Source organism: Pogonomyrmex barbatus, unplaced genomic scaffold (genome assembly GCF_055798465.1).
Source record: "Pogonomyrmex barbatus isolate J1 unplaced genomic scaffold, ASM5579846v1 scaffold2, whole genome shotgun sequence".
In the NCBI taxonomy this organism is placed as follows: domain Eukaryota; kingdom Metazoa; phylum Arthropoda; class Insecta; order Hymenoptera; family Formicidae; genus Pogonomyrmex; species Pogonomyrmex barbatus.
The window spans coordinates 17,858,327-17,874,077 of record NW_028297116.1 but is presented as its reverse complement, the minus strand read 5'-3'; the positions used below and the strand labels follow the sequence as shown (position 1 = coordinate 17,874,077).

The window sequence follows — 15,751 nt, the reverse complement described above, 5'->3', positions numbered from 1 at the left end:
AAATAAAAAAATGTTTTGCAATAAATTGTGACATAACAAATTTCAAATTTAATATTAAATTTAAATTTTTTTAATAATAATCTTTTTCTTTTTCAATTACACTGTTTATATCCCTGAAATAAATGTAATTATTTTTACAAATTTATTATAAACTGGATAAATGATTATATTTAATATTTGTTTTGAGTGGGATGAGGTTTTTTTAGTTCAATTTAATATCGTTGTATTAATAATTTTACACCTAATTAATAAAAATTTTTTTTATTAAAGACAAAGTTTTCATACCATAAAGTAAATTTGCACAACCGTGGGAAAAGGCACATAATGAAATTGGTTCCTTGACAAACCAACGGACGTGGAAATGGTACATTTACCCGTATACATCAAAGCGTGCATGCGAAACAACAAGGACATTCCACACGATTAAGGGAGCGATTCCCGTCGATTACGGGAACAATGTCGTCCCGTATTTCTTTGATGTCGGTACCATCGTTGTAAATGGCATATGAAAAAAAGATTACTATCTAAAAAACTTGTTCAAGGTGATATTTAGTCTTGCACAGTTTCTGCAATCGGGAGATTCCCTCCTCCCGATTGTCACCGTGCTTCGTCTCCCACGCGTCGAATAACATATTGTAATATCTCGGAACATCGAAGTACTGCAAGTATTGATGGCTAGTAGTAGTAGGGAAAATCCTCTCGAATCTGTCCGACTGTGTTAACTCGTCCTCGTAGATAATCAAGTGTCTTACATCGTCAGGCGTAAGATCGTCGATTATCTGATCAAGATAATATTCCCGATTTCTCAGGTTCGCATACATGGACTGCTTGTGTCGTTCCTGATAGCTAAGGGTAGTTCGATGCAGTCTGTAATCTTGGCACACCGAATCTAATTGATATCTTTGGGCTAATTTCGCAGTTTCCTCCGCCGGTATGCATGTGGGCAGTTGGTATCCGGCTATATTAAAGAGGTTTCTAATGAGGGGCCCCTTGACCGCGATGTCGAGAGGCGAGGAAGACTGTAGAGAGGGCGATATGTTTACTTCAAGTAACCATGGTCGCTGATTCTCATCCAGAAGAACATCGACCCCGAAAAGCTCGTAGCAACAGTACCTTATGATTTAAAATCAGAAAGATATTGACAGTAAAATAGTGTTGAGCAAAAACATTAATTAATTTTTAATGAGCAAAAATGAGTCTGAGTAAATCTGAGGTATTTTAATAAAAAGCTGTCCAAAAAGATATATAAATTTTCATTTCTTTTATCGTTAAATATTTTAGTTTTATCCAAAATGTAAGAAAAGTATTGACATTAAATAAAAATTTGTAACATAATAATTGATTTCATTAAAAAATAAATTAGATAATTGAAATTTCTTCTCACCTCGAAGTTGTATTGGCTCTTGTTAGAGTATTGATAGAAGATTCGCCAGCTATCATCGTTTTGATAACTATATCCTTTATTGACTCCCATATCTTGACAGTATCTACGTTCTCCTGCTCGAGATAAGACCACAGGGTTCTCAAGGTCCACTTGTGACCGGTGCTGGAATCCGCGCAATCGTTACTGGTGTAGGTCGCGCTGGTCTTATTGATGCTGTAATTGGTGAGATGCATGAAACGGTCGCTGAGGTAGTTGATGTCGTCGTTGTACTTGACGGAGGCGAAGCGCACGAGGCCGTCCGGATATATGTAAATCCTAAGCGGATTGAAACTGGTGACGAACACGTAGAGCCGCAGGTCAAACTTGGCATCGCGTATCAGCATCGGCCGCGACAGATACTGCTGGACGATGACGGCGCGTTTCTTTGGTATCTGGGACCAGCGATGGACCACGCGGATCCCGGTGCCGCGTGCGGATGCCGGCGGCTTGATGATCCACTTCTCCTTGCCGCCGTTCTTCTCCCACACCTGACGGAAAATACGCAGGTCCTGAGGTAGGACGTAGGTGCGCGGCACGAAGCCGAATTCCCGTTTGCCGTACTTCGCCATCATCCTGCTGAGATTGCACCACAGCCGGTCCTTCCGGCCGATCTGGAAGGTGCCTGGAAAGTGGTTGACCTTCTGCGACTCCTTCAAGCCCTTGTAGCAGATAGACTTCATATGCTTGCCCCAGGTGCCGCACCAGTGTCGGCACTTCTTCATCAGCCGATAACCGGAATTTGTGACGATGCGACGCACTAATATCGGTGTTATCGTGGTGAGATGCCACTTGAGATGCATCGTCACTTCGTACGGCAGTACCGAACCGGCTTTGCTGTCGAACGGCTGAAAGGCGACGTAAGGCGGTACGTTGTCAAACAAGCTTCTACGTAAGGGCAGCTTGTTCCGTTTGTCACCGTCGATCGACAGCAGGTCCCTGTCGACATCGAGGTCAGGCACGCTCTCCTCGTCATATTGAGTCTCGGCGCCGTCGGTACTGCTCGCAATGCTATTGGTTTCGTGTTGATTATATGCTATCACGTCCATCTCGAATAGCCTGCAACATACGGGGGGGGGGGGGGACGGACGAAGGGTCCATCGTGACAATTTAATTTTGACAGCTAGAGAGATTTTACGTCATTTACATTCGCGAAATTAATATTTCTTTAACTGTTAAAGAGTTTTCTTTTACATAACGGCAAATAGACGCAATTTTGTGATCCGTAATTCGTAATTGCAGAATCACGTCGATTCGTTAACGCTGTCGTTAACGTGAGCGTCTTTAAACAATTAAGGTACCGACGAATACCGTTAATACGGTACAGAATACCGCTACCGAACATCTTCAAGATGCGGAATTGTTAGCATTTGTGATGAATATGTGTCATATCTTGGTGAGAAGTGTGATGGTTGACTTGTTAATCTCGATATATTGCATTGATGTAATTACAAATTTTTATATTATTTTTTTTTAATATATTTACAAAATATTTTTGTAATATTTTAATATTACAAAATATTTTTGTAATATTTTAATATTACAATATATTTTTGTAATATTTATATAATATCGTTATTATTGTTATAAAAGTATATATTCCCTGTGAATATTTTCCACCGACCGGTTACAAAGTATGACAAGTTTCTTTAGGGGCATAATTAAGTAGCATCACAACCATTACTTATATGTTATTGAAGATATAAAGTTATTAATAATATGAACCGAGCAGCTGCAGATAAAATCGATTTATTTGGTACAGTGGGGAGCAAGAGATTCTAGATTGACAAGTAAAATTCGATTAAAATTCAATTTAGCCAATAGCCACGTCAACCTGAATAAAATTTTTCCCAGAAATATTTTTTCTCCGTAACTTATCGATACGTTCCATCTAAAATTTTGCTTCGCGTAAATAACTCCACAATGTAGAAAGTTACCTAAAGTCGATTTAAAAACTCAATTATAGCAGTTACTATGTATATCGAGACAAATGTGTCATAATTTCTGCAGACATAACACATTTTGGATATTCTTAAGCATTTCAGAATTTGAGACAATATTTTTCTTAAAAAAGATAAAAAAATTATTTTCTCAAATTTATTTTATTTATTTATCCTTGATTCATATTTTTGAACGTATAATCGTGTTTGATAAAAAGTTACATAGTAGCAAAGTTACAAGATAACGACATATGTCAAAATATGATAAGAATCGCACACGACGCGACGAAAAATCATAAAAATCGAATAGTGTAAAATGTGAATAAAATAAAATAATATAATATTATCACACTGACGATTACATCGCTAAGCAATTTCTGCGTAACAATTGTAATCACGAGCGAGACTGAATCGAATGACAATGCTTCACGTTTGCATCAACGCGCAACGTAAGCGTTTTCATGCACGCGGCAGAAAATTAAACATGCACGACTGCGAAATTTATAAGAGAAAAGTTGCTTACCAATTCGTATTGTTTAAACGCCAGCAGCTACCAGCATTATGATGACGCGGCCACAAACACCTGAAACACCACAATCGATCGGTGAATTATTACGATTGCTGAGAAATCACGGATTTTTGGGATAGCCTCCATTCGTTGCGGCGGCAATTAACGTTTCTTTATAGCACATAGGAATTTGCGGGAAAAACATTTTGAGAAACGCACGCAAAAAAAAAACGCACAGATAATAATGCCGATCTTGTAAAGCACGGATCGTCAGTGTGTAATTGCGAAATCATGTAGTTGAGTACTGTGAAAAGACAGTAACAGCTACATTTATACCATAATAATAATAATTTACGTTTCGATAAACTATTGAAAACAACTGATAAGTCAATTCGAAGATCATTCATCTTCGAATATTAAAGACGAGTTGACTTGTATTCTCGATGTCGTGCAAAATATTACATATATTTATCTGTATTTTAACGTATAATCGAAACATTTCGAATATTTTTATTTATTATTATTACGATTATTGTTAGATCGAGTACAAAAAATATGTAAAAATAGCTTTTTAGAAGTTACTTTTCTCAATTCTCTTATATTTTAATTAATTAGCCAAAATAACTAGTTTAACTGATTCGATTGCAAACAATGTTTTATTTTTTTATTATTTTAAGAAGATCATGTCTTGTAGTATGTAAATGCTTGCAAATCAACGAGTGGCTTATGTATCCCAATAATTACAAGCGCAATTACTCGCATGCAAGTAATACGCGTCTGTCAATCGCACATTGCGCTTGAATGAGAAGCTGATACATTGGACACACATCCGCACGTACGCAAAACGATTAATATACGTTACTGTACAATTACATTTTCAAGGGAACGGTATCATGCAAATAAAATAAGAAAAAAAATAATTGTCGTTATAATAATTTATGTCTGTACTGAAAATGCTGCTCACTTTTCTGTCAATCGACATTTTTCAATAAAATTCAATGCAATTTCCCCTACTCTCGCAACAACTTCAAATCTTCATTATGAAAGAAGTATCGTTTCAGTAAGATAATACATTCTTCGATAAAATTATCTGTATTATATATTGTATAAAAAAAAAAAAAAAATTAAATGATAGAGAAAAATATTCTACGGCAATGGGCATCACACCAACTTACATCGCACGATTAAGAGGTAAAGCTAAAGAGTTAGGACGTATTCCCTTTAATGAATAAGTTTGTGGAGATACACAGGGAGAATAAATATGCGCTGAAACCGTGAAATGGGTAAGCGCGATGATTGATACCAGAATGTCGAGAGCAGACGTGTAAGCATGCGGTGCTGGTATAAAAAGTGAGAACTGTCGATTAATTCGCCGCCTCGAAACGCACGTTGTAAGTAAACATGTGCTGGCCACCGTGCGGCAATTAAATACTCGTTATCGATCGTACAGTCGCTGGGAGTACGCGGGAGTGCATTAAACGGAAAGTAAGACAGGGGACTCGCGGAGAAGAAAGAGTTAATTTTCTTTCGTGTCCCACTTATGTAAAATCAAATTAACGCGATGCTTCAAAAATACAACCAGAACCCAGGAAGGCTCGAAAAAGTCGTGAAAGCGTCGCGCCCATCGATCGGCGCGATTGATCGATGAGTCTCGAAGCGATCCTTCCTCGTCCGTCGCGGATCGCACCCCTTCGAGTCATAGATCTTCAGGTCATAGATCGCGATCTATGAAAAGGGAAGAATCATTCGGTGAATTCTGCGCGCTATATAATAAGTCAATATCGGAGAGAAATCGATATTCTTAAATTCAGCTAACGTGATATTGGCTTGGGGAAAAAAAAAAAAGAAAAAAATGCGAGAGCAAAAATTACATCTTTCCGTTAAGCATGTGTGCATACGAAACAGACATTGTGTTCCTGACGCCCGTGGAGAATGAGGGAAATTGATTAAATTGTGTTTTAAGGCTGAGATGCAAGAAAGTGCAGCTCGGGTATTAAGTCGCGTAAGACACATTAATATTCATGTGTCAGTTTCGCCACCTCCGGGTATAGTACCTGTACCGGTTACGGCAGGTGACAAGCGGTTTTCGATTTCTTGCAATGTCGCACGGCGCGATTAAAGCCGCCGGCCAAAACATTGTAGCCTTTTGCATGCGCCGAAGGTGACTTGCTGTAGCGCTCTCGTCGCAGTGCTGCGCAATTTGATTCGATTTAATCTTGTTGCACCCCCCTCCCCTCCCTCCCGTACCGTAACTTCCGTGATTTTTTAATACAAGCGGCAAGACTGTATCTCTATAATTACATGTGAGAGCTGTGAAAATGGATTCATGAGAGAAATAACTTTTCCCGCCTTTTTCTCCAATGACAGACTGCGTTTTCCGCAAGTTACATCTATGTAATTATGATAATTTTAAAATTTTAATTTTTTGTAAAGTTCTATGTCGATAAAAAATATTTTTAGTATTAAAAAGTCATATGTCTATTATAAATATATATCCTATCTATATTACATAAAGTATTTTAAAATAAATTACAACTCATTTTGTATAAAAAATGAATAATTTTTTTTTTAATTAAAGATAAAGATACAACCTGTAATATATTATCTAATTTTGATGACCAGTATTTTAAAATTTATTAATGAAGTAAAGGTAATTAAGCAAAGTCATTCTAATCAATTGGTTACTAACTAGAAAATTATTTTTATGCTGTTAAATACCTTCTAGATAAATTATATACTTGACAATAAATTGGCGAAATAAATATTAGTCTCAATTTTTTTTTTTAATATTTATTAATGTTTTTGCGCAAATTAAAAATTATTTCGACAGCCGAACATTTTTGTTGTGTCTATAAACAAATAATGAATTTGCACAAACTTTTGTGTGTAAAAATTATAAACTTAAACTTTATTTATAATAGGAAAATATATTAGAATGAAGTAGCATTTCGCTATGTCATTTAATGCTGTTTATATATGATTCTATCATCATGAGTAGATTAGCAGAGAAGAGAAGAGGATGCGGAATATTGTGTGGGTGGTGATTCGATATCGTTTATCATTGAAACAAGACGTTTATTGATGACGATGATGCGGCCCGACGGCCTCAACAGAGACGCCGTACGGCATTGCGTCGAAAAAGATTCTTAAACATAACAAGTTAACATCTATATAATAGTCGCTATGCTTTACGAGAAAATAGTCATCTCAGGTACAAAAGGAAACCCTATCACAGATGTCACTTAAAGCTTTAATCACCTATGTACAATGCGATCAAGTAAATCTCAGTAACGAGAAGTAAAGTTCTTAAAGATCTTTAATGAGACTTTTCGCAAAAGTATTTCATTTGGAAGACAGAGATTCGTCGTTTTCCTCCCCGCGGCGCCATTCAGCGGGAGGATCCTTCGTCCGTTTTCGATCGCCTCGAACGCCCCGGAGATCTCAGGCTCATGTCGATTGTAGAGTGCCTCATCACCAGGGTCTCCAAACCGCGTTGGAGGATTCCGAAGAGTCTCCAGAGGAGCTCGCGACACTGACAGGACTCTGCGGAGGGGTGTACACGTTCTGGGGCACGTTCGTCTGGCTCGTCGGCGCCTGAGTCGTCGTCGTCTTGGTCGCAGCCGCGGTCGCCGCCGTCGGCACCACGTGCTTGGTACCAGCCGGACCCTCCAGTCGTCGAAGGCAGCCGCCGAGGTGTCGCATCAGCTGGGCACCCGCGGCGGGATGCACCGCCGCGGCAACCGGGGTCGACAGGAAGGTCGACACCTCCTGGGCGCACTGAGTGAAGCCGTCGCGGAACCGATCGGCGTAGCTGTTCTCCGGGGTGAGCGTGAGCCTCCTGGCGGCGCGTAATGTGTGAAGGTGACGCACCGTCAGCTCGAGGATGTCCGCCTTCTCCAACTTTGCCACGTTCTCACCTTCGGCCTGCAGCGCGGTCACCATCAGGTCCTTCAGCTCGTCCAGGCAGCGATTGATGCGGGCGCGTCGCTTGCGCTCCAGCATCGGCTTCATCACCTTGCGGTACTGATAGGTGCGCGACACCGGCTCCTCGTATTCCATGCCGCTGACCGGCGTGTAGCCCGTGTGCGGCGACATGACGATCACACTTTATTATTATTGTCACTGGTCACAGAACAATGTGTAACAATGAGTCCGGTGGAGTTTTCTCCGCGGATGTTCTCCGACAGTTCCGAGGAGAGGGGGGGGGGGCAGAGGGGAAGACGTCCCGAGTCACCTTGTGGACGAGGCTCCGATCAAGGCTCCAGGAGAATCCGCAATTCCTCCTCGTTTCGTAATCGACTCGATTGAATGATCGAAAACGACGTACGACGTGTTTTCTATATTACCCTTCTACTCGAATGTACTGCTCGCTCGCTGTTCTCGGAGTGCCGAGAGTGCGTCTGAGTCCGTACGTATTCGTGACGGTTCTGAGGCGCTGGTGGGGCACAACCCGTTATTTATATGCCGCATGGTACCCCACCCGTGCCACCGTCGTCCTGCGCTTCACTGGCTGGATGGCGAAGGGGTCCGGGGGGCACGGTGTGCCGAACCCTGCAGCCCGCGTGCACGGCCAGCCAGCAGCAGCCGTGGCGTATCGTGGGAAGCTCGCGGGCCGGAGCGTTCCCACAGATCGGGGGGGCCTGTTGGGGCCTGCACAGGTTCTGTGCCGCTTGACGCCTGCCGGGCCGCGAAGAGGGGAGATGAGGGGAGGGGGGAGGAAAGGGGCCTTCCTTGCGAGCGAAGAGCGCGAGCGGTACGTGCACGCGCGGGAGGGGACACCGCGCTCACCGAGAGAGCACACACCTGCACACGCGGTGCCCTGGCACGGCCGCGACGCGCCGAACCGCGCCGAGTAACGCGGGCGAGAGGAGAGGCGAGAAGAGGAGAGCACACGCCACGACGCGCGACCAGCACGAGGACGACTCGCGCGATCCGTCGCGCGGTAAAGCGGCGCGCGAGCCTCTCGATCCTCGCGCCAGAGATAGAGATTGAATCTAGCGGAAGAACGCCGCCGCATCGCGAGGGCACGGGCTGGAAATTGAAACGTAACGTTGGGAGAAAACGAACTTTCTCGCGATGCTCCGAGTCATTTGGAAATATCATGTGTCAATCACTCACAATTTGACGATGTTTCAACGACGGTCGATCTGTATATAAATAAAACAAATCTTATTTGCCGTTTGAATATTTAATGTTCCATTTTTTTTTTTTAGAGCGCGAAAGAGATGAGAGATGAGAGATGTGAATTTTGCACTCTTTTCATTATTCGATTTAATAAAAACTTATGAAAATATCTGTGGAACACGTTCACACCGTGCCCACTTGTGGCACTGCGATAATAATATTTTCCATCGGCATGTTTATAAGAATCTAAACACCGCTTTCGCGCTCGAGGCGCACGACACTTGTTGATTTACCGGATTACTACCGACGCGGTGCACGTGCATGCGCGTGTCGGCAGCGCACCCGGCGTTTCCTTGGAGTGAATCACGTCTTGGCGAACGACGTTGTACCGCGGCGTGGACACCAGTTCGCGCGTTTCTCCTCGCGCGAAACAATAGAAATAAACATCGCGGCTGGCATGCTCGCACTTGTCGCCGCGTTCAACGAGAGATCATCCGGTTGTTTCTGCCGCGTTGCGTCATACGTTGAATCTCTGAGAACATAGATGTTTATTTGATAGATAGAAAAAAATTTTATAAAAACAGTTTTAATGAACGAATCTCGTCTACGTGGAAGTTCTTTAAGGAAATAACGGATTGTGTCACAGATTGTGACCGTAAATATCTCTCTGCGTGGGAAAGAAATGGCATCTTCCATTCGCCAGTTCCAGTTAGGTCGTCTTTCGATTCTGCGATGAGGGAATAAGGCAGACGTATCTCCCATTCATATCTAGTTCCCTGAATATTCGGCCATAATTAACCTATGATCTCTTCCTGCTCTTAAAAGATCGCGTAGCTCGAGAAAATTTTGCATATTCCATTCGAGATCAGCGTTGGGAGGAGGGGAGGGATTTTCGAGAACCGGTTCCGGTGCAATCGAAGCAGGGCCCGGGAGCCGATGTTTTGAATTATAAACGTACGTTCTTAATGATCCGCCCATTCTCGGACTCAGACGGACTTCGGTTGCGGGACTTAACGAGGTGTTTAGCCTCCCTTTTGGGAGCCGATACCTCAAACAAGACCTCGCTGAGTGGGCCGTCAGGTATTTACGAGCCTTTGGGTCTAAACGCAAAAGCGGCTACAGTCGCTTCGGAGGCAATTCGGATATTACTAGGATGTGTCATCTTTTTCCGAAAGAATAAAGGAAAGAAAAAGAATCCGCCTCTTCAAGTATGCGGTCGCTGTTTAATTGCCGATCTGTCCGAAATTGCGACGGCTACGAAAATACCACTGGAATTTCATCGAGCAAGAATTTTTAGAACGCTCGAGAAGAAATCTTTTTTCGGAAGAAAAAAATTCGCTATAATGTCTCTGTAAATAAGAGTCTCCGGAGTCACGGGAGATAAGTCTACCTCGTTCCGAAGAGAGAAAGCGTTAGTTATTACAAACTCTTAATGAAAACGTAGTATGAGTTTAAAGATAATATTTTAGGATAATTTGTTATGATGAAACACGGAGTCTCTCTCTCTCTAATAAGATGAAACAAAATATAATCCATTCGGCTCGTATTTTACAGTGAGATGTAAGAAGAAGAATTTATACAAGTATGTTACAATTTCGTTACATCTTTTAAATAAAATTCTCAATTTTCCTTACATTATTTTCAGATGGTGGTCTCCATTTCCATACTGTATAATTACACTGGTCGGAACGCTTCTCTCGTTGACGTTTAACTGTGACACACGCGGTTTCAACGAAACCGTTTCGGAACGTTCGAGACATTCTCCATTTATTCTGGCAAGATGCCAGATTTCTAGACATACTCGAATAATTTCAATGCACACGTGTGTCACGCAGTTATTATTAATCTTCGTGCTCATATCTCTTCCCTCATTGATCCAAGCATTTTTTTTATTTACATTCCTCTCTCTCTCTCTCTCTCTCTCTCGTTGTCTTTTGCCGTATATCATTTATCATTATCAATTTACCCTCACCACCTCGAATCATAGTTTTTGCGCGGCGAGTACGCGCGTCGAGCGGACGAAAATAAGGCAGGAGCGACCGCGCGCCGGTAGAGAAGACCGGTAAGATAATTACATTGATTAGTCATACAAGCCGGATGCGGCGGTACGCGCGTATGCCAGTTAAAGCCCCGGTGAAACGAGCGTTATCCGCGCCGATGCGGCGCTACCGCCGGGACGCAACCGGGCACACATTATTGCCCCACGTTAGCAACTCGTTACGCCCGCTCAGCATCGACGGCGAATGAAATGAACGTTGATATTCCCGCGGCGAGAGCGCCGCGTCCTTATGCGATCTCCCGACGATGAAGTTCGTAATTCGTTTCTGGGTACGATGATGGATTTTTTGCGCACTCGACGGTCGGCCCGAAGCAAATCGTGCGCTTCCTCGTTCGCCGAGAGATCGAGGAAGTCTTAACCTCGAGAGAGAGAGGATGAAGGGGGGGAGAGAGAGAGAGAGAGAGAGAGAGAGAGAGAGAGAAGGGGAGGAGGAAGAGAAAAGAAGAAAAAAAGGAAAGAAAGATGCATCGGAATTCACCGTGATTCGCATTAACGTTACGTTACGACCGTCAAGTCGATATTTCGGTTGTGCAACAGGTTCGTCGAGCATATTAATTAGCTGCGAGATGATGAAATTATAGGTTTCCCGAAATTTTTCAGAACATTCAGGAAGTTCTGTGTTCCGACAGACATTTAACGGAGCTGACAGACTTTTGATAAGCGCGATAACAGAATCGGTGCGATGTTAATTAAGTGTAGCATTAAAGCATGTATGAGCGATGGAGCATTATTATTACACAATAATAATAATGTCGATAATGAGAATGCATAATTATCTTGTAATTTCATTTTATTACGTTGTTTCGTGAAAGTCGGCATTTTAAAATATATGTATAGTAATCTTTTAAATGCCAATTTTTGTAACAAAACTCTACAATCTTATTTTTTGCAGCAATCTCTGGTTTAAATGTTAAAGTAATTATTCGATATATAAAGATCATTGATAATGTTAATATCAATACAAAATATTGTAGGCAAATATTATTGACAAATGGAAAAAAAACAACAGCATAAAATAAAATGCATTCACAGTTACATCATCGCGCGTGTTAACTAATCACGTCGCGAACAATACGCTACAATTCCTGTGTAAATAATAGCAGTCTACAGTTTTTGTGCAAGGAGGAAATCGTCGATTATTCCTTGTAAAAAATGGATATAAGCAAAGCGGGATGTAATATATATATATATATATATATATAAAAAACAAGAAACAATATTCCAAAAAATAATCAAACCAACGGGCTTATTCAAACATCGCTGTGTATAATTTACATTATCACAGCACAATTTACATTAATCCGTATTTCAATAAAGTAACGTGAATTATCACGGTTGAGAGTTATCCCCCCCCCTTCCCTCTCGCTTTTCTGAACTGCGTCCTGAAAGCGAAGCGGTACAAATATAAATGAACAGTGTATCCGACTTCTAAAGCAACAATCGATCACATCACTCCGAGCAACTGTAATATTTACCGAATTCAAGGTCTCTTCGAGGGAAGGGTCTTTCTCGTTCGGCGCTTCTCGATCTCCTCGTGCTCCGCGTCGACGCGTCCGGGCCTCCTCGAGAGAGCCCCGTCTATCGGCAGAAGGGAAGGCACGAAGGTCGTCGATGCTAATTCGTTTGGCGCGGCGGAATACACGGAACACTTCCGCGGAGCGAGCCTTTCCTTCCCCGTCCCTTGCCCGCAAAGACGACGGACCTCTTCTCTCCTCGTTCGCCATTTCCCCTGTCAACCCCTTTCCTCGCGCCCGGTTCATCCACCGTTTCTCTCCAGCCCCTTGCTCGCGGAACTCCGTCCGTCTCTTTCCCCTTCCTCGAAATGAAGAATGGGGTAGCCTCGCCTCTCCGAAATTCTTCCGGTTGTATACTCTTGGCTCGTGCTACGGAACGTGGGAACGTTCTCAGGCCTGGAAGCCGACCCCACCACACGGTGGAAACACGCGTTGCAACGGACCGCGTGCGGTGCGCGCAGCGATGGGATCGAGCGAGGAAACCTCGTGCAAGCCTTTGGCGAATTGTTTCGATTAAATCCGAATCGTTCATTTCCGCATCCGGAATAAAAGCGTGGCAAACATAGCAATAACAAGTGCTGAGCGAATTTATAGTCTACATCGGGAAATAGGAAGTGATCGTTAATAATCCATCTTTATAATTTTACTATTTGTCACTTTTTAAATCTCTCATCTCGCAAATTTCGTAATAATTTCAGAAATGCCTTTCAAGCGAAATCGATTTGTTTTCACTTCGCTGAGAGAAAATTTATTTTATAATACTTCAATAATATAATAATAAAATAGGAAATTCAATAAAGATTAAGCACAACAAGTAATTTACTGGCATAAAAAAATAACTTTTTATAATTTATAAAGATTTAAGTATAACAAATTTATAACAATTTAATAAATTTATTTATAAATATTTATAAATAAAATTAATTAAGATTAAAAACGCAGATGTTATTTCATAACTTCAATTAATCATTGTAAGTTTTTTCTCTTTATAAATCTTGAAGTAAGTATCTTTGTACGATTTTTATATATTAACCGCCATACCACCCGGAAAAACCATTTTCTCCGGCACGATACCAGTTGCACGCCATCGCTAGTCTGATGTACACGAGCGTGGCGTGCTGCATGCGTGTGCGGGGCACGTACACACACGCACGGGCGCGGTCTTCCTCGGCGATCGTATTGTGTGCCGCGAGTTTGCTCTTTGTGAGAGGAGGAGGCGACCGACCAGCCGGGATAATGTAACCTTAGCGCTGCCCCATCGCCCATCGCGCTGTGCACATAATGCGGAGGCTATTGTACGCAGCACGGGCCACATTGTTGCCCGCATCTTGCAGGCACCCTACGACGCCCTACGGCGTTGTCGAGGGAGCCGTCGCGTTTTCTCCCTCTTCCTTCCTTCCTTCCTTCGTAGCTACCTCGTTTCTCCTTTTTCGTAGCGCGAGCTCGTTCCTCGTGGCGAATTACGCCGGTATCCTTGGAGTAGGTCGCGAGACCGGTATCACGGTAGTACGTTAATACTCTTTTTGTAATGGGATTGAATGATCGCGACAGGACAACCAAAAACGAAAAAGAAAACGCTCTCCGGCGGATTTGATGTAAGCGGTATTATCGATTCAGATGAGATATAACATTATTATTTTATATAGAAATCGAATTTTGTTATTACTCTTGCTGATTGCAAAGCAAAGCTTAAAAATCGCTTCTGATATAACACAAGTCAGTTTTTTAAAAATTTATTTCCTATTATTTTTGATAATTTATATATTTTTTTAACAATAATTGTTTATTTTACAAAATAGCTTAAATAAAATAGAAAATGATAAGGCCTTTTGGTAAAGTGCATTAAAGCTGTGCAAAAATCTTTTTATGAAAATAATTTCCATAAAATTATTTTTATGTAAATTAAATTTTATTCCTTTTATTTATATTACTAATTATAATACACTTACTTAAGATGTAATAATATGATATTATTAATATAAATGTGAGAAATAACTCTGACTTCAGAATAACATTGTACCCACATTACATTGTGTCTTTTCTTTTATCGCCGATATCAGATAAACTATCTATCATCTCAATCTGATCAGAATTTAATAAAAGAATATTTAATAATACGTTTTGGTATCAGCTGCGGCCTTGATGTTGTTATCGTTAGCCAAATTTGTAAAGTCGTCCTTAAAATAGCGATATAAATAATGGATGAAAGCGATCTTCATTAGAGATAAAAACAAAATAGCTCCTTCTTGTTTGCTAAAGCTTTAAAATATATAAATATCATCTTTTTATAAGATAGTTTTACTTCATACCTGCATGCATAACTTTTTATAATATCAAGTCTGAACATTTAAGAGCAATAAAATTTCAAGTGGCGAGATGACAAAGATTAAATTACAAAATGAAATAAATCGCAGGATGAATAACATCCTTCATAACATTACTCAAACTGTTCTACTGATTCATAAATTTCGGATTATGCGCCTCATTATATTCAGAGTATGATTTTACGATTTCTTCTTGCACGCACGCAAATTGCACCGAATGAAGGCAATTCTTAATCGTACAATTATGGAAGGTGTCCTCGCATTTCTTTGCGTTTCTTTAGGTAAAAAACGTCTTGCGCAGTGTCTCGTTTTAAACGTTTCATTATTGCGCCGACCATGTGCTCGCATCACGCATAAAATTATCAACGATACCAGTCACGCGGTTAAAAAGTGTAGCCTCAGCTTTCAAGGAAGACCCATCTAATTACCCGGCATCGTGACTAACACGTGTCACGATTAATAAAGCTCGTTTATATCTCATATCGTGCAATTCGCCGGTACTTTCGAAAGAATCTTGGCACCTCTATCATGGAAGAAATCAGAATCGCGTCCGTTTATTTTCTCGAACTTGTGCGTGCAATTTCGCCGCGTGCTTCTTATTTTACCTCGCACGGAGGTTGCGAGCTGCGTCTCGATGGACGGTCCCGCCTGTGTTTTTTTTTTTGCCGCGCGAAGTAGCATTTTTCACTGTTTATCTTCATCTTCATCTCGCCTTCGTCGCTTCATCCCTCTCTCGGTCGCATCCCCCGGTCTGTCTCACTTGTGCCATCCGTGCATAGTGTTTACGTCGCACGCTGCCTACATTATTCTAACGCAGACGTCCGCCCGCGGCCACGTCCGTCACTTGTCCGTCTTTTTGCCC

General features: G+C 41.6%; 2 protein-coding genes across 7 annotated transcripts in view; both read right to left on the bottom strand.

The window, feature by feature from the left end:
- Positions 1–245: 245 nt before the first annotated feature.
- Positions 246–15,751, bottom strand: part of LOC105434240 (tubulin monoglutamylase TTLL4) — a 139,525-nt gene continuing 124,019 nt past the window's right edge. For all 6 annotated transcript variants that reach the window (XM_089076219.1, XM_089076221.1, XM_089076220.1 and 3 more), the window contains 3 exons: positions 3,884–3,943; positions 1,385–2,479; positions 246–1,113 (listed from right to left, as the gene is read on the bottom strand). In XM_089076219.1, the coding sequence (XP_088932345.1) occupies positions 525–1,113; positions 1,385–2,469 (1,674 nt within the window). In that variant the 5' untranslated portion in view covers positions 2,470–2,479; positions 3,884–3,943 and the 3' untranslated portion in view covers positions 246–524. The remainder of the gene's footprint in view (positions 1,114–1,384; positions 2,480–3,883; positions 3,944–15,751) is intronic.
- Positions 6,923–8,319, bottom strand: LOC105434241 (enhancer of split mbeta protein). Its single transcript, XM_011649905.2, has one exon. The coding sequence runs from the start codon at positions 7,961–7,963 to the stop codon at positions 7,340–7,342; it is 624 nt and encodes a 207-aa protein (XP_011648207.1). The 5' UTR covers positions 7,964–8,319; the 3' UTR covers positions 6,923–7,339.

Excerpts from the sequence above, each read along its gene's own strand:
- LOC105434241 (XM_011649905.2), bottom strand. The coding sequence starts at position 7,963 with ATGTCGCCGCACACGGGCTACACGCCGGTCAGCGGCATGGAATACGAG.